We start from the raw sequence: 19,296 nt of genomic DNA, 5'->3' as shown, positions 1-19,296 counted from the left end.
GGTCACCTTTCTTTGGAATGGGAACAAATATCGATCTTTTCCAGTCAGTGGGCCAGCTGGCTGTTCTCCAGATTTCTTGGCACAATTTAGTGAGCACATCCAGGGCAGTGACTATTATTTTTAAATAGATAAGATATAAAATGATGATAGTTGAAAGGGAAGCAAGATTAATGGATAGTGAGGGAGATGGGAAAAGGGTTTATACTAGTTTAAAAAAAAATCATTAAAATGAGTGTAAATCCCCTCCCCCATCTCCCTCACACTGTCTTATTAGTAGAACAAGACTACCTCATGACACAGTGATTAGCACTTGGCTGTTCATCAAAAGGTTGGCAGTTTAAAACTATCCTCGGGCTCCAAGGGAGAAAAGACTTGGTGATCTCCTTCTTTAAAGACTACCATGTAGTTACCCAAATAAAGCAGGTCTTCCAAACTTGACCTCATCCCCAGAGAGTGTTTGTCATTGGGCTCTGAATCTGGACTCCTAAACTTTGAGACAATAAATTTCTGTTCCTTGAAGCCACCCACTTGTGGTATTTCTGTTACAGGATTGTAAGAAATCTCAGACACAGCTTTTATGAGGAGAAGTAATTCTACTACTTTTTTGTTGGCAATTTGTATGCCTCACCCCCCTTGCCTAATTGCTCTGGCTGGAACTTCCAGTACCCTGTTGACTGTTAGTGGTAAAAGCAGCCATCCTCGTCTTGTTCCTGCTCTGAGGGCAAGGCTTTCAGTCTTTCCCCACCCAGTACCATATTAGTTGTGGGTTTTTCATCTTTGCTTTTCATTATGTTGGAAGAATTTCTCTTCTACTCCTCGTTTGTTGAACATTTTTATCATGAAAGGACATTAGATAGTGGCCAAGTGTTTTTTATTTCAACAACTGAGATGCTGGAATGTTTTGAATTTTAATTATGTGTTGTTGAAAATATATACAGCAGATACGCACCTGTCCAACGGTTTCTCCATGTACCATTTAGTCAGGTTGGCTATGTTGTTGGAGTTGTGCGACTGTACTAACTCTCCTTTTCTGGGTTATTCTTCTCCCATCCACATACATTCACTGACCCTTAAGGTTCTGAGTTAATCTTTCAAGTGACTATTATCAATTTGATTCTATATTGTTTTTTAAAGAATACATCATATGCAGAGCAGATGTTGCTAATTAAACAAAGCTATCATTTTTTCCCCCCAAGAGAATCCTAAAGGTATTTTTTTTGGCTCTAGAGTCCGTGAAATTTTGAAATTAAGAATGTAAGAAAGGCCATGCATACTACTCTGATAGGAACTTACGGAATCTGAAAACTATCCTTAAGACTTAGTTACCCTTCACACTAGGAATAAAACATACCTCCTGTTTAACGTTTACCCAAACAATAGGCCTATAAGGTAATCATTAATGGCAAGGAGGATCTCATTTCTTAGAATAACCAACCATATAAGGTTAAAAGAACAGCATTTCCCAAAGATTGATCCCCAAAGGGTAGGAAGAGATAGGATAATTAAAGGAAATAAGAATTACGGGTGGGAGGGAGAAAGTGCAGTTACATTATAAGTATTGTAACTGATGTTATAAAGCATTTTTATGAATGGCTTAAAATCAGTACTGTAAACTTTCACTCAAATAACAAAGTTAGGAAATAGGAATAACCAAAATAATTTGAAACTTTGTTCTGTGTTTTCCCTTTTTTAATTAGTATTCTTTGAACAAAATATTCAATAATGGTAGCTGGGGACCGTCCCACTCTTCTGGTCTCATTGTAGAGGAGGCTTTTTTCATAGAGGTAATTAGTGACATTCTCCCTCTTCTACTCTCCTCTCCTCCTTGCTTTGTTACAAGTGAATAGAGGCCATTAAGCCCTGGATGGTCACTTGCAAGCTTTTAGGACCCCAGGAACTACAAGGAATGAGAGACAGACCAGAACCACTAAATAGTAAATGAGAATGTTATAATATTAGAAGTACTAAATATTAAATGAAGCCAATTAACACGTTGCCGCAAATAACGGTAATACATGAAAAATAATGTGTTTCTAAGCACGGTCGTCAATTTAAAAGTGTGCGGCAATGTGTTAAATGAGATTTCCCATTAAACCAAAGACTCTCAACCTTTAATGTAAGATTTTTAGATGTACATAAACAGCCTTGGCAGCCACTCTTTTTTTGCTGTTTTTGTTGTTGTTGCTGTAGGTGTATCTGTCACACAACTTTTCCCAGTTCAGGTTTTTTTGCAGATGTGTATTACTTACTGCTACTAATCAGCAATCAGTGGTAATTGGCCCCCAGCCCTCCACTTCTCGTCCACTCAGGGTAACCACTCATCAACTTTGTTCTATTTAATTTTTTTAATTTTTATATGAATCAGATCATACAGTATCTGTCCTTTTGTGTTTTACTATTTCACTCAGCATAGCACCTAACAGTTGCATCCATATTGTATGTAGTATATCACTGCATTTAATTTCTCCTACAGGGTGAGCTTTTCAGCTTTCCATTATGCTTTTGTACTTGATTTTGTTGATCCGTTCATCGTTTGGTGAGCGTTCAGGTTGTTTTTTGTGAATTTCAGTTATTTTGAAGAGTAGTGTTGTGAGCGATAGTGTTTAAGTCTTTGTTGTGTCTCTGCCTGCAAGTCTTCAGTACTGAAGCACTCCTGAGGTCCAAGCCATGGTTTGTTAAATCACTTCGTATGCATGTGAAAGCAAATGGCTGATTAGTATGTCTTAGTTATTTCTGCTTACTAAAATACTTTGTTGGAATGAATGTCCTTGAATAGCTTCTCAGTTTTCCCTTTATCCTTGATTCCTCTTCACTTAAACAAATATTTAATAAATCCCAGCTATAAGCCTGCAGATCTACTTCTGAAAGGTCACAGCCTTGAAAACTTAAGGAGCACAGCTCTGCACTGATGCGTGTTGAAGTTGACTTGACGGCAGGCAGGACAGCAAGTCACTCTTCTGGCTCTCCTTTGTGTTTGGTGTTTACTTTTATTTTTGGTGAAAATGTAAGCAACAAAACCTAGACTTACTCCGCACTTTCTAGTCATAATGGTCAGTGACGCTTCATCATGCCAGCTTTCTCATTATTTCTGTTCTAGTGGTTTCACTTCCATTTCATCAGCCTCCCTTGCCTCAACTCTTTCATCTAAGTCCTAAAATAGCTGTTGACCGGGGGGAGAGGGTGGGTAGGGAGAAAAGAGAATGACTGGAAACCCTAAGTCCCTGTAAAGTTTCAATAAAATTAAAGTAAAATAGCTGTTGACCTTTTGATCTTATATAAACGATTTAAAAAATGTTTGCTTTATAAAGAAACCAAAGCATTACAGCCTTTTCTCTTTAGTTAAACTGTTCCTTAGCTTAACAGTAACTTCATTGGACAGTTTGAAGGAAGAACAACCCAGGGCAATAGCTTTGGGAAATCCCGTGGCCTACATAAGCCTGTAAGCGTTAAGAAGTTTACAGTTCTGTATTACATTTTTCTCTTTTTATCAGGACTCATCTATTATGTTATGTTTAGAAAGTTGATTAGTATTAGGCTGTTGCAAAAAGAATGCAGGTTTTTAAACCTCACCTTTGAAATTCTGTCACTGTGTTCAAACTTAACTTTCATGAATTGAAATAAGAGCTATTTAAGTCTATACATTTTTGCAAACAAGGTGAAAGTTTGTTTATTCTGGTAGCATAAAATTTCAGCGTCCTGGAGTTGGTGAATTCTCTGCAGGCACCTCAAATGACACCTTTGCCGTTGCGGTGTTTTCCCCTGTAATGACTTACTGTGGTGCTTAAAGATGTAGAGGTCAGATAGGTACATTGGGTGATGCAGATTCATAGCCTGTTCCCTTGAGCTTTTGAAGCGTTGCTTGTGTGACATATGATCAACCACTATAGTGTCGAAGGATTTCCTGTTGACCAGTGACTGAGACAGCTGTTGCAGATTAAGTGGCTTTTGTCCCAGCACTCCTCTGCTGTACTGGTTTTGCCCAGATTGAAGAAGTGCTAGTAGATGAATCTAGCGGCAGGCCACCCGTCACCATGACCTCCTTTTGGTATGCTTGGTTTGGGGCAGTGTTTCAGCACCTCACCTTGATCCAGCGCCTGTGCTAAACATCATCAGTTGTAGAGAATCCATTTCCTTTACAGGTTACAGAGCATTTGAGGAACGGGTCATCTTTATTGTGCAAAAGGACCATAGAGCAGACGTCAGAATGGTGATTGGGTTTTGTTCACTTCACACAGTATCCATTTGTAGAATTTTCTCACCTTTCCGATTTGTTCCATGTGACAGGTGACCGCAGAATGATGGATGAGCTGTACTCCAGCTGTTTGTGTAGTGTCGAGAGGATTCGCGCCGATAAACACCCTCATCTGGTTCACCTCAACTCTGATGGTCGAGGGCGACCTTTCTTGCTTTGCATTTGAATTCCACATTGAGCTATGCATAGCTCACTGACACGTTCCATGCCCTAAACCTCATTGACATTTTGAGCTGTTTGTGGTGCACTGCAGCTGAAGTTGTAAAGGTAGATTTGGCAAAAATCTTGTTTGACATCTTATGTTCTATATCCTAAAAATGGACAAAAAGGCAATTTAGATTTGAAACCAACTGCACAGAAAGAATTAGCATAAAATAAGCTTTATATTGATATATAACATTTAATATTTCATAATAAAATTAATTATGGAAATATTTCATAAAGATCAAGCAACCAAAATCTTAAGTTATTTTTGTGACCACCTTTTTGGACATTTTTATTCTGTTTAAAACATTGTTTAAACTTTCATCTTACTGAACTGAACAAAAAGCCTGGCTCAGCCAATCAATCAGTGTCTTATGCACAAGGATATGGAGATCAGTCTGTTGTAATTGAGATTCTTCTGATGATAAGTACCACTTTATGTGACTAGAGAGAAACTTGGGCCTTTTAACAATGTACTCCAGTTCCAAGCTTTAGAATCCCATACAAATACTAGGGTGAAGATGTTATTGAGAGAAAAGTGTGGTAATTTAAGGAGCCTGTGAAAGAAAAATTTGTTTGTTGATAGAGTGATCACTTTGTGAGGAAAACAGGAAATGACATTTGTGTTGTGCATTGAGAAATTTTGTGATCTGTTGTTAGGTACCGGACTGATAGCCAGTTGGTTTCAGATAGTAAATCACAAGGGAGGGAGCTCTGGGTGGCCTGCTGATAAGAAGCTGCCCTGCAATCCCAAAGGCATGTAGTTCAAATCCAGTAGGTATTCTGCAGGAGAAGGATGGGCAGTCTCCCATGTGATTCACTGCCTCTAAAAACCCTCTGGAGGGCCAGCTGTCGGTAGTTCCCACCCGTGGCAGACAACAACAACAAGGAAACTGGCCGTCTTTCTCGTGCAGAGCAGCTGGTGGATTCGAACCACATGATGTTGGGTTGGCAATGTAAGTCTTTACTGAATTGTAGGCAACTCAACAGCACATAACGATAACATCACTAATTCAAGGTCAGGCTCCGGCAGTTCTGTCTTAGATGGTGTGGGTGTTGGTCGAGGTCCTGTAGAAACCTGTCCACCAGCGATAACCCTGCTGGGATTTGCAGTGCTAATTTTACAGCTCCCAGCATCCACTATGACAGCACGCATGTCCCCACAGTGTGATGAACTAAGATGAGTGGGTAGTAGCCTGGCAATATCCTTCCAGAAATTAATGAAAACCTACAGATAAAAGCAGAATATCGGCCTGTGTTCTGTTGAAGACAAACTACCTAGCTTAGACCATCACAAAGATACGACACACAGCCTGAGAGAGAAGTTTGAAGTCCACTGTTATTAACCTCCACTTCCTGTTCTTCCAGCTTTGTACAACCCAGTCACTCATGTGTATTTCTTGTTAGAGTATAGGGTGTGTGTGTGGGTGTGTGTGGGCGAGAGAGAGAGTGTGTGTGTGTGTGTGTGTGTGTGGTGTGTGTGTCGGGGCCGGAGAACATACTTCCAGATCTTCTTCACAGGCATTCTATTCTACCTGCAGATTCCAGCTCTGCAAAATCTGAGAGTCACACATTTTTACCACACATCCTTCAGTTAAAGGCATGTAACCAAAGTATAGCAAATGAAACACACAACCCTAGAAAGATCAGAATTGAGGTGCTACCTGTTCTGAGTGTGTACATTTCAGCAGGTCCTCCACAGTGTTACTGGAAAGGCCCAAGTTTAGCAGGGAGATTTCAAGCATCAGATATTGGAGAAGAGGACACTTGTGTCTTCATGTTAGAGGCTTCTATCCAGCTACCTTCCCTGTGCCTTTCGTGCAGTGCGCGCGCGCGCGCGCACACACACACACAGACACACAGACACACACACACACAGTATCTCTCTCTCCCATACACAGACTCATTACCCGTGAATTGGAACTGACTCATAGCCAACCTTCCAACAGGTTTCTGTGTTGATAAATAGGAGAGGAAATTGTCCACCTTTCCCCCTTCGGGCGGTTTGTGGATTCACACTGCTGGGTTAGCAGCACAGTTCTCTTGTCACCAGAGATCCCTTTCCCTGCTCCAGTCTGTGCATATAAACTGCATCTTGCTTTCCTCTTTTCCTGCAGAAAACTCCATGTCATCTTAATAAAACACTTATTAAGGCAGACAGTCGTCTTCCAAGTTCATAATCACAGAATGCCAGCACAAAGAAGCCCCCAGCTGAGACTTTCCGTTTTATAAATATGTATAAATGATGCTTTGTGGGTTTTCTTCTTGTGCTCCTAGAATGTTTTTGACACCAGTGGCATTGCTTTCCATTTTCCCAGAGCCATGCAAGCTGGGATACCTTAGAAAAAAATTTCCTTTTTAAGGCCTTAAAACTGTGCTTTCTCTTCCTTTTAGATCCTATCTGGACTTTGTTTGTCTGGTCATGTCCGGGATCCGGCGATGAAGCATTTTGCCTTTGATAACATTGGCTATGACAGTAGTGTGGATGGTATGTCCCCTCCTTCTCAGATGGCCACCGGCACAATCAGCATTCTGGGCATGACTTGCCAGTCATGTGTCAAGTCGATCGAAGACAGGATTTCCGGTTTGAACGGTGTTGTGAGCATTAAGGTTTCCCTGGAACAGAGCAGCGCATCTGTGAGGTACATGCCGTCGGTCATGAGCCTACAGCAGCTCTGCAGCCACATCGAGGGCATGGGCTTCCAGGCCAGTGTCTCCGAAGGAAAGGCCGCCTCCTGGCCCTCCCGCTCCTTATCTACCGGGGAGACAGTGGTCAAACTTCGGGTGGAAGGCATGACCTGTCAGTCCTGCGTCAACTCCATAGAGGGCAAGATTGGGAAACTACAGGGTGTCGTGCGAGTCAAAGTCTCACTGAGCAATCAGGAAGCGGTCATCACCTATCAGCCTTACCTTATTCAACCCGAAGACCTCAGGGACCATGTCAGTGACATGGGATTTGAAGCTGCCATCAAGACCAAAACGGCTCCATTGAGCCTAGGGCCAATCGATATTGGACGATTACAAAGCTCTAACCCAAAGAGACCTTCAACTCCTTCTCACCTGAGTCTCCATCATTCTGAGAACCCAGGCGGCCAAGGGAGCCATGGGGCCACCCTGCAACTGACAGTGGATGGAATGCACTGTAAATCTTGTGTCCTCAATATTGAAGAAAACATAGGCCAACTCCCGGGCGTTCAAAGTATTCAAGTGTCCTTAGAAAACCGAACTGCTCGTGTACAGTTTGAGCCATCTCTCATCACCCCAGCGGCCCTGCAGAAGGCCATTGAGGCCCTTCCACCAGGGAACTTTAAAGTTTCACTTCCTGATGGTGCAGGAGGAAGTGGCACAGAGTGCCTGCCAGACGCTAGCCCTTCCGAGTGCCATGCCTCTGGCTCTGCCCAGCGAAACCTGGACGCTGGGGTGCTCAGTACTGTGGTGCTCACCATTGCTGGTATGACCTGCACTTCCTGTGTCCAGTCCATTGAGGGCACCATCTCTCAGAAGGAAGGGGTGCAGCAGATAACAGTCTCTCTAACGGAAAGTACTGGGACCATTCTTTTTAACTCCACTCTAGTTAGTGCAGAAGAACTCAGAGCTGCTGTAGAAGACATGGGATTTGAGGCTTCTGTCATCACTGGTAAGTAGTTGGCATGTTGGCAGTGTATCGGGGTCCTGTCCTTTTATCTTACAACACTCACTGCATGAACAGAAGACGCACAGATCAGATTCTGTTTTAGAAGACCATGGTGTTGGGATATAGTGTGGGTCAGAGGCTGCGAGTCACTGAAGAGGCTGCGTGAGAAATAACACAGTGCTGGAAAGCAGAACATAGATTTGAAAGACCACCAGGAGGCCAGATCCTTGAGACATGATGTCAGGTTAAGGGTGTGTAAGTGGGGTGTGTGTGAGAGAGAGAGAGATGAGTTATGCAAATAGTTAAATCCTTGACCTAAAAGCTCATGATTCAAATGTGAAATGATGGTGATTCGAAACAAAGTTTTAGTGATCTGCTTACGAGAGGTCATAGCTATTGAAAATCCTTTGGTGCTCAATACATGGGGTCACCGTGAACAGTAATTAGTTTGGTGAGAAGAGGGAAGACCTGGGAAAGAAAGGGATCATATGACATGAACCCTTAGCTGAGATGCTGGACATAATGGGGTACATTGGTCTTAACTTGGTGTCGTGTGGTTGAAAATGCAGACTTGAGTGTCTCTGGCATGTGGAGAGGGCTGTGGGAGAAGACAAGACGTAGGGAGGCTGAAGATGAAAAGAGCAAGGGAAACTCCAGAGGCTCTGATGCAGAGGGGAGGAGATCCTCCAGACGCAGGACCTGAACAGGATGAAGTTCTACAAACAAGGACCAAAGTTTCAAGGAGGGAGTTTCGCATGTTACAGAAAGCCTTGGGATCCACGACTGGAAAATGTCAGCTTTACAGACAATGGCTTGTCCACAAATGTTTCTAGATCTCCTAACAGGAGGCTGGTGGTGTCAGGTTCCAGCTAAGGAAAAAAACACCTGAATGGGGGCAGAAGGTGCCCGACATCCAGCACTTAGTGGGGGAGGAATTGGGAAGGCAGGCAGATTGGCAGAGGGAGTTCCAAAGAATGAGAGGGACTTGAATAAGGAGGGAGAGAGGAACACAGGACAATATTTCTATGTTAGAGTGACACAGCAGGGTTTCTGTTTCTTTCTGTTTTATATCCCTAGAGTTTTTTCTCCCCTGTGTAGTTTATAATCCAATCTTTTACTTGGCAGAGAGGGGGCCTGCAGAAATAGCTTCACTTCCACATTCAGAGATCGTCTGGGGGCAGTAGTCACAGACAGGCTTGTTTGTTCTAGGCTTAGGTAAAAGAGACTGTGGTTTGTGTTATGATCCCAGGACACAGGCTCTGCATTTGAACGTAGATGTATGGACTGGACTGACCAGGCTTGGCCACAGCTCTGTGTTGCTGTGGAACGTGTGCTGGACTCACAGGGTGGAGCTCACTGCAGCACTGTGAGCTGGCTGGCCCTTTGGTTTCCCTTAGCCAGTTTCCTGTGACCGCAGAGAGACACTTTGTCTCCTTGTAACCTTTGCTCTCTTTGATCAGTGCCCACTCTCCCTCCACACATATGTATACTATTAAGGGGAAGGTGGAGGCATTTTTAAAAAACAAAAATCAGTAATGAAAACCCAAAAGAACAGTAAATCCTATCTTTGAAAGGTAAGAAATGTTGTACAGGACCAACGTCTGTATTTGTGTAAAGTTAAGTGTCTTTCATTCAGAGTGAGGTTTTTGACAGTAAGAAGAAATTGGCATTGAACTACACATGACAGAATGATTGTATATGTTGTCATTGTTAGGTGCCATTGAGTCCACTGATAGCAACACTGTGAATAGATCTGAACCCTGTCCTCCCTGTGCCATTCCCAAAAAACCTCAAAAGAGAAGAACGGTGACTTTAATTTGGGCAGAATTATGAAAATTGTGTTTAGTCTGCAAAGTGTTTAGTATATCTATTTGGAAAATGAGAATACACGGTATGCCTAAATAAGTTTTTAATTTCAGGTGAACAATATTTATCCCTATTTAAGACATACAAGTAAGTATTGTTCATTATTTATCTGAAAATCATTGGTATCTGGGTGTCCTGCTTGTACTTGACAAGTTTGAACTTGACAACGTAAGTTTAGAATAAACTGCTAAGGTGTCTTTCAGCCATTTGCTTGCTAAAGATGTATTACTGTGTTTTCACTTAAATAGCTAGTGTGTTACCTAGTTTTGCAAACTGCATAGTCCCCTTACTTACTGTTAGTTTTCTTTGAGTGCTGTGTGTATCTTATTACATGAGTGCTTATGTGTGAAAATATACCATTATATCTGTTCCTCAATTAATATCTCATTGTCCCCTATTTTACATTTATGACAGTAGTTAAAAAGTCAACTATACCTAACTGTTTTGCACATTAATGACTTAAGTCTGGCAGTAGTGAATGCCCTGGTGCAAGGCAGGAGGTGAGAGTACTGCTAGCTAGATTGGTTAAAGTTACATGTCATCTTGCCTGGGCCTTGATTCTCAGTGGTTTTGCAGTTATAGGAGAATGTAATTTGGTTGCAAGGAGGGACCAGTACTTAGAGAGGTACATCATGCTTGGAAGGGTGGTGGGACAGCGCAAGAGTGGAAGATGAGATGGATTTACTTAGTGGCTGGGGTAATGAAGGTAGGTGTGTCAGAGACAGTAAGGTTGGCTCAGGATAGAGCCAGACACAGAGCTGTTGTCCATAGGATCACTATGAGTCACAAGTGACTCGATGGCACATAGCAACAGCAATGATGTGGTCATCTCCAGTTTGTGAACTGTTGGGGTTACTCTATTTTCACAGACTGATTTTCTCCTGGTGACCTAGTCTTTGGAATCTAAGCATGGTAAGTGAGTAGTGATACCTTTGACTGTCAGTCATTCTGTATTGAGTACATTCGTCAAGTCAGAAATGGTTTGATTCACCTCTGATCATTAGCATCCAAAACATAGTAGGTATTTGTACAGGAATGAAAGAGGGAGTTTCAGTGCTACACACAGGCTCAGTTGCAAGGTAGCCCAGCGGAGGAAACAGAATATCAGGGACTTATTACAGAGACAATCAAGAAAATAAAAGCTAAATAGGGGTGGGGACGAGCCCAAGAGACTGAAAACAGCAAGAAGTTTCCACTCTCCTGGGCTGCAGGATTTGGGGAGGGGGGTGTGAACAGAGCCCCGGGAATGAGGCTGCTTGAGACTGAACCCATAGAGCTTCTGAGGAAGTGGCAGTGGACAGGCCCAGGAATCCTCCAACGAGATGGGCATCACTTAGGCTTCTCCCCTCTCTGTCCTTCCATTTTCTTCACATTAGCCCACATGGACCAAATCGGAGAGTTTGTATCTGCAATAGACAGGAGAAAGATGGGCAGCGAGTGTGAGACCAGGGAGGCCAGTGGCAGACCCTGAATTTCAGTCAGCTGTGTTAGTGAAACTATTTTTTCCAACTGGTTTTCATTTAAGAGGCATTTTGAAGATAATAGTTTGTGCAGTAAGTGCTTTTGAATGAAAGAATGAGTGGTGAAATGTGAGAGTTAACAAACGTGTACTTTAAGAAAAAAAGTCATTGACGCACCTGCTTGTCTTCTATCCTTGTGGCGCGACATTAGTGGCTCAGTGGAAGCATTCTCACCTTCCGTACCAGACACTTGGGTTCAGTCCGTCGATGGTGTGCCTCCTGTGAGCTACTGCCTGTCTGTCAGTGGAGGCTTTATGTAGCTATGCTACAGAACTGCTTTCACTGGAGCTTCGAGACTAAGACTAGAAAGAGAGATCTGATGATTTACTCCTGCAAGTCTACCAGTGAAACCTTTGTGAATCACAACAGTCCAGTCTGCCCCAGGCACAGGGATATGGCAGAGGGAGAAGGCGGTGTTTCCCCAATTATATGGGAATTCCCATAAGTCAGGGGCTGTCTTCATCGCAGCTAACAACAACAACAACACCCTTTTGGGGCCACCCTTCACTCACCCTTGATCTAGTTAAGGATTTTCTGGGTGTCAGAATATCTGCTGGGTCTCTTGAAGTGCTCAGGGCTAATACAGCTTAGCAGTTGTGTTTCTCAGAGATGAAGCCCACTAGACAGGGTCAAAGAAATATGAGCAGATCAAAGAAATATGAGCAGATAAAGTGCACAGAGGACTCCAAAGATGGGGAGAAAGCGCAGCATCGAGTTATGGGAGCCCTAAATACCCTTTGGTGGTGGGAGTGTGGGTCTGGTTTGGATAGAATTTCAGCACACAGAAATGTTTAGGGCACCAAGGGGAGGGGGCACCCAGAGTTGTTTGGAATCATCACATTGAGGCCGCTTAGGGTAGCAGTGATAGAAGACAAGGTCAGAAAGGTCAGTACTGAGGTCCAAGCCACCTTCTTCTCTCCCCAGGTCTTGCCCTGCTGCTTCCTGTCTCTCAACCCTGCTATCTCCCCTCCAGTCAGCATTCAGTGAGCCTACTCCCTCTCTTTGTTAGAGACGGTGTTGCCTTTGTCTAGAACCTTCTCCCCACTATGACCCTTCTGATGCCTTGTTCTTTAGCACATTGCACTGTGTGGAATGTTGGTCCCCCTGAAATCTGCACGGCTTGCTCCCTCGGTCACCTTGTTAAACACTGCAGCCCCCTCACTCCTCAGATCTAGCTTTATTTCTCTTTCTGACTTTCTTTTTCTTCGTAGCATTTCTCACCAGTCACAGTCCACGTTTGATGTGTTTGTGTATTGTCTGGGTCCTCCCACCCAGGGTTTGTCTCTTGTGTTTCCAGCAGGCTGCCAGATACAAGGCAGTAGTTGTTAGCTCCTGTTGCTCCCAACTCATGATGACCCCGTGAGCACTGGAACGAAACGCCTGCCCCGTTCCGCATCAGGCTGCTGTGATCCGTAGGCTTTTCATTGGTAATTTTCAGAAGTAGACGTCTAGAGGCTCTGTTGAAACATTGTTGCCACACCTAAGCCTCCACTGGAGATAGGTGACTAGTTCATGTGAGGCACATTTGTAGAGGATTGAAGCTGGGGCTCCTGCATAGAAGATGAGAGTCTTACCAGTGAAGTAGGCACATGGTCTAAAGTCATTGCTTTCAAGTTGGGACCGTTCCAGAACTGACCCTCCCCTGGGTTTCTGAGGCTGCAGATCGCACAGAAGGAGATTACCCATCTTTCCCTCAAGCTGTTGGTGGATTTGAACCACCAGAGGAGTATAGCTTTTCATTAGCAAGGTAACTCCTTGAGGACTCTACCATCAGAGTTCTCTAGACACGTGGGAGACACCCAGTAAACACTTGGTGAATTAACTGGGAGCTCGTGGAGGGTCTTGAATGCTAACTATAGCATTTGTCCTTTACATGCAGTGTGGTCTCTGTGAGGGTTAAAATGTAGTGGTGTGCAGGTCAAGGCTCCTGTTTCCTAAAGAGTTTAATTTTGGTCATAGAGAACAAGAACAAGTGAATCAATGTGAGTGAATAATTTCAGGAGGTGGTAAGTGCTATAGAGAACACTTAAGCAGGGTTGGAGACTAGGTGGGTAGTTGGTCAGGGAAGGCTTTCTGAGGATGTGACCTTGAGCAAGTGCCTGAATGATGAAGAAGAGTTGAAGGCTGGGGAACAACAGTGGAAGTTGGAATGGAGGTGCTGGTTCAGGGGCAAGCAGAGGCTCACGGGGCTGGAGAGCTACAGGTGAGGATGAGGCAAGGAGGTGGGGTTGAGGATAGGCAGGCACCAGGCTGCTGGGGTCTGCAGACCAGGCTGCAGTTTGCATACTTGGTGCTTTAATAGCAACACTGGCAACAAATTATTGTTATTACTATTACTACTACTACTACTATTATTATTATTTAGAAATGTTACCAACATTGAGACTGGTAATTATTTTAGAAATATGAAGAAAATGTAGAAAGGGCCACAGAGCTCCTACAAATGTTAGTTTCATGACGAAGGAGTGATAGTTGGAAAATAGTCTTGGTGCCAGAATTGAGACTAGAAAACAAATTAAATTCTATACATTCAGTGATGTATTCATCAGAAACATCTTTTTTGAGAAACATAAAAAATGACAGTACACATGAACCTCTTCTGATGGACCACACGAATCAGATTGATTACATCTGTGAAGAGAATCACTGAAGCAGCTCAATACCAGCAATCAGAAGCAGGCCAGTGGCGACTGTGGAACATAGCGTCAGTTACTAATATACAAGTTCACACTGAAGCTGAAGATTGAAACAGGTATTTTGTTGTTGTTTGATGCCTTCGAGTCGTAGATGACTCATAGTGACCCTATGAACGAACAGCCTGAGCACTGTTCGTACATAGGGTTTCCGGAGGCAAGTCGTTTTGGAAGTGGATGCCGCTCCTGCTTCCAGGCTTGATTTAGTCGGGAAGCTCCAGTCAACACTGTCCACCATGGGTGCCCATTACCACGATTGGCACATCACTGTCACAGTCTTCAGCATCACAGCAAGCACGAGTTACCTCTGTACAGCAATGCACAGACCAGGAAACAGGTATACAAGAACCAAAATACAGTGTTGAATCTATCCCACTTGAATTTAAAATCCTCTCAAGAATAGATTTGAGATGTTGAACACTAATGATCAAAGAGCAGATGAGTTGTGGGATGTCATCAAGGATATAATTCATGAAGAGTATTCAATGCTTCAAACCTGTCCTTTAAAAAGGAAGCTAAGGTGCAGGGGAGGGGAGAGAATGGCTCCACAATCAACACCCTTGGCACCAGCAGCCAGGAAATTAAAAGACATTTTGTGATGGGAAAGTCTGCTGTTAGGGACCCCTCTTAAAGTACTGAAGAGCAACAGTGTCTCTCTGGAGACTAAGGTGCGTCTGATACAGGCCATGGTCTTTGCAATCACTTGTTATGTGGCAGAGATTTGGACTGTGAATAGAGAGGATAGGAGAATTGATGCCTTTGAGTTTTGGTGCTGGAGAAGAGTATTGAGGGTACCATGGACTGCTAAGAAAACAAACATTCATCCTAGAGAGGGTTAAACTGGCCTGCTCCTTGGAGGCAAGGATTGTGAGGCTTCGTCTGACATACTTTGGTCATGTTGTAAGGAGAGACTGGTCCTTGGAGAAGGACATCATGCTTGGGAGAGTGGAGGGCAGGCGCAGGAGGGGAAGGCCCTCTAGGAGATGGATTGATTCGGTGACTGGGACAATCAGGATGAGTGTGTCGGAGACAGTGAGATTGGCACAGGACAGAACAGAGTTTAGGGCTATGGTACATAGGGTTGCTATGAGTCGCAAGCGACTTGACCGCACTTAACAACAACAACGTACCCTAGGCGGTTTTTTTCTACCCAGGGGTCAGATGGTACAATCTGAGGTCTGAGGAGCTCACCCCAAAGGGCCACCCTGCTGCCCACCGGGGGCTGAACACATGGCTCGCCACAAGGGCCAGATGGCAACCTTTGTGGGCTGGGCAACACATCCCTAGGGCTGACTGACACACTCCCCCACCAAATCCCTCCCCCCCCCAAGTTCGGACCCCACGCCTCACTGAAGACCATGTGGCCAGAGACAGCATCCCCAATTCCGGTACCACCACCATTACCCCCCCCCCCAATAAGTGGTCATACTGTAATTTGAAGTATCTCTGCCCTCCCCTTTATATGTGGAGAAGGGGACCTGAGAGTAGTGAACAGACCCCCACCCCCAGGTCTAAATAGTTCTTGGCAAAGGCAGATAGCAGATCAAAAGATGTGGTGCTTTGAGGATATCTGCCGTCTGGGACATGCTGCCACAGTTAAATGTCATTGAATCGTAGACAGCTCACAGAGACTCTCATCAATCCATTGTACTGGTAATCTTCCTCCCTGGCCTGCCCAGGGAAACCCCATCCTGCCACCCTGTCTCTCGCCACCATCTTGGCTCCAAGAATTCTCCCCAGGACCATTCATTCCACTCAGCGGGGGTGTGGCCGCTCTGCTGCACCAGCCTGGGGCGGCGGGGGGGGGGGGGGGGGGGGGGGGGGGGGGGGGGGGGGGGGACGATGGGGTAGCGCTGCCTACCATCCATCCCAGGTGAGGGGATCCCTGGTGTCCAGTGGTGGGAGCCTCATGGAGCTGTGGCTGTGTTGCGGGCTCGGCAGTGGGGGTTGGGAGCCGCAGGACTCACCCATTCTCCCTGGGAATCCTTGATCTCCTGGTGTTGAGCCTCGATCCGCACCCAAGACCAGTCATCAAGTGTGTAACTGTTCAATTATCAATAATCAGAGGTCTGTGGAAGGCCATGGTGGCCCTCCTGCATGTGGTCCACTGCTCCCATAGCTCACCACGTTGTTTCTGCCACCGCTGCCATCTTGGAATCTCCTTAAATCTTTTTTTTAAAATCAACATTATGAAACAGTGTAAATGAAAGATTGTATAAAACTCAGTGTACACTGATGAAGCACATAAACAAATACAATATACAAATTATTGTACACAAATCAATAAAAACATTAAAAGCAAAAGAACATTGAAAACACTATAGAAAATGCTTTTACTTTGACATACATGATAAAGAGTTGGCTCAATGGCAACTGGTATATAAATCAAAACTAATCAAAAATGACAAAAAGAGCAAGAGACAAAGCCTTCAATCAAGGAGATGTTTTCTTTCCTTGGTTCCAAGTCTTTGCTCAGTAGCCAGATGCATACTCCTTATGTGATTCATTTGTTCCCTCGAGAAACACTAGCCTAAGTAGGGACTATGAAGAAATTCTTCAGTTAAAAAAAATGTGGAACCAAACTCAAAGTCATCAGTGTAACCAGGCTTCCTTACACTCCAGAGCTGGATCCTTTATGAAATATGTCAATTGATTGAGTTGTCCTACAAATGATGGTTCCAACTCTGTCAACTCAATAAATCAATTATAATGGTTTTTGATATGTTTAAGTTTCTATAACTGAGTCTTCTATGGACCTTATTTACATATTAAAATGCTTATATATATTCACAACCAAACAAATATATATATGTGTGTATGTATGTATTCATTTATAGCCTTTTATATAAAACATGATAGTTGGACAAAGGATTATAGTTGTCAATAATTTAATCTTACTTGAACCTATAATTAACCTCCTTGGCATCAGCAGTCAAGAAGACACTGAGTGAACCCCTAAGACTATGGCCTTTAGTTCTTTGAGACTAAGCGGAATTCTCTTGTCTTCACTTTCAGCCATACAGTGTTGTTGTGTCCTCTTGAGTCTGAACTAACCCATAGCTGACCCTCCGGCCTGTTTTCAGAAGCAGTTAATTGCACAGGAGGAGATTGCCCCTCTTTCCCCTGCAGAGCAGCTGGTAGATTTGAACTGTGTGCCTTCAGGATTGCAGTACAGCTTCTTACCACTAGGTCACCAAAGCTAAAGAATAGACAAGCTTGAAAGATGAGCAGTAACATCAGGGAGGTATTCACTCTTCCGCCCCCCCCCCCCCCAAAGCGCAGGAAGCAGAAGGGGTAGAGTACAAAGATGGATGGAGAGGAGTCACAGGGAGGAAACAGGAAGAGCCCTGCTGTCTTATGGGGACCAAGGTCATAATGCAGAACCTGTGTTGCCTGTGTGTGTGTTTTGTGTGTGTGTATGGTCTTCCAGACTGTTAAAAATAGAGATAAGATTTTAAAAGTATTTACGTTTATGGTAAAAATCATTTTCTAATCCCTCAGTTCATTAAGCACCTGTCTTCAGTCTCTGCTGCCTGGGTATAACTTTCCCTGGGCAGGGCTTTACTCAGTCAGCTTCCTGTTGGGTCATTCACATCCTGTTTTGTGTGCATAAAATTGTGAAAAACACTGATGGAGATCTTTGAGGGAAAATCGTTGCTTGCATACTTAATTATTTCTCCAAGATAAATACCTGAAAGCATAATAGCTGCCTCAAAGGGTATAAACATTTGTATTTCATTTCATGAGCAAATACTTGTTCAGCTTCTTCCAAATGCCGTTTTGTTTTTTTGGTTTTTTTTATAATGTTGTCCAAGAATCTTCCAGAAATTGGAATCTGGTTGCTTCCCCACCAAGGGTAATAGAATGACTTGATAAGTATTCATTAGCATAGATCTGTTGAGATGAATTGATAGGATGGCTGGAGCTGTGGGTTCAAGCCTTGGAGATGGTGAAGATGGCACAGGATAAAGCAGGTTTCACAAACTGTTGCTTTATAGGGTCACTTAGGAGTTGCATTCAGCCCAGGGGCACATCCCAGCAACAACAATCCGTAACATTTTTGTTGAGATCCTTTCAGCTCCTCAAATCTTGTGAAAACAGAGATTCTGAGGTAGAAATGCAGATAAATAGCAGGAGATCAAACCTGAAAGAAGCAGTTTGAAACCTTGTTTGTTTAGCACTTTAGCAAACTGAGCCAGACCCCCACTGCCTTGCAATTAGTCCCAACCTGGCGACCCTCTGGTGGGCTTCCCAAGCTGGAAATCTTTGTAGGAGAACACTTGTCCAGCTTTCTCCTGAGGAGCCACTAGTGTTTTCTAACTGCCAACCTCTCATTTAGCAGTGCCAAACATTGTGTACTACGCCACCAGAGCTGTCATTGTTGTTATGAGGTGCCATCGACTTGACTGGTCCTTATGCTATTCTTGCTGTGTGCTGTCGTGTTGCCTGCAACTCATAGAGACCCTATATGTACAACAGCCCTAATCCCTGCTCTATCCTGTGCCAATATTATTGTCTCTGACGCACCTACCCCCATTACCTCAGTCACTGAATCAATCCGTCTCATCGAGGGTCTTCCTCTCCTGTGCTGTCCCTCCACACTCCCAAGCATGATGTCCCTCTCTAAGGATTGTTCCCACCTTCCAACGTGTCCAATGTCAGATGAAGCTAAGGAATCCTGGCCTCCTATGAACAGCCAGGTCTCACTCTCTCTAGGGCAAACTTGTTTGTTCTCCCTAGCAGTTCATAATATATTCAAAACTCTTCTCCAACACCACAGCTCAAAGGTATCAGTTCTCCTTCTATCATCCCTAGTCACTGTTCAGCTTTCCAATGCATAGCAAGTAATGGCAAAGATCATGGCCTGTATCAGGCAGACCTTAGTCTCCAGACTGACATCGTTGCTCTTCAATACTTTGGAGAGGTCTCTGACAGCAGATTTTCCCAGTGCAATTTGTCTTTAAATTTCCTGGCTGCTGATACCAAAGATGTTGATTGTGGAGCCAAGTAAACTAAAGCTGTTAACAATCTCAGCCTTTTCACCATCTATCAAATACATTTTTTAAGAGACATAAACGCAGATTATATACCTGGATTTCACCTGATGGTATGCATAGGAATCAGATC

The 19,296-nt window shown here is 43.8% G+C and overlaps 1 protein-coding gene across 1 annotated transcript in view; it reads left to right on the top strand.

The window, feature by feature from the left end:
• ATP7B (ATPase, Cu++ transporting, beta polypeptide) overlaps nucleotides 1-19,296 on the top strand; it is a 68,059-nt gene that overhangs the window by 11,200 nt on the left and 37,563 nt on the right. The window contains exon 2 of the mRNA XM_006879519.1: nucleotides 6,851-8,093. Coding sequence (XP_006879581.1) covers nucleotides 6,851-8,093 — 1,243 coding nt within the window. The remainder of the gene's footprint in view (nucleotides 1-6,850; nucleotides 8,094-19,296) is intronic.

Source organism: Elephantulus edwardii, unplaced genomic scaffold (genome assembly GCF_000299155.1).
Source record: "Elephantulus edwardii isolate Elephantulus edwardi_28Jun2011 unplaced genomic scaffold, EleEdw1.0 scaffold00004, whole genome shotgun sequence".
NCBI lineage: Eukaryota > Metazoa > Chordata > Mammalia > Macroscelidea > Macroscelididae > Elephantulus > Elephantulus edwardii.
This window is presented reverse-complemented; position numbering and strand designations above follow the sequence as displayed.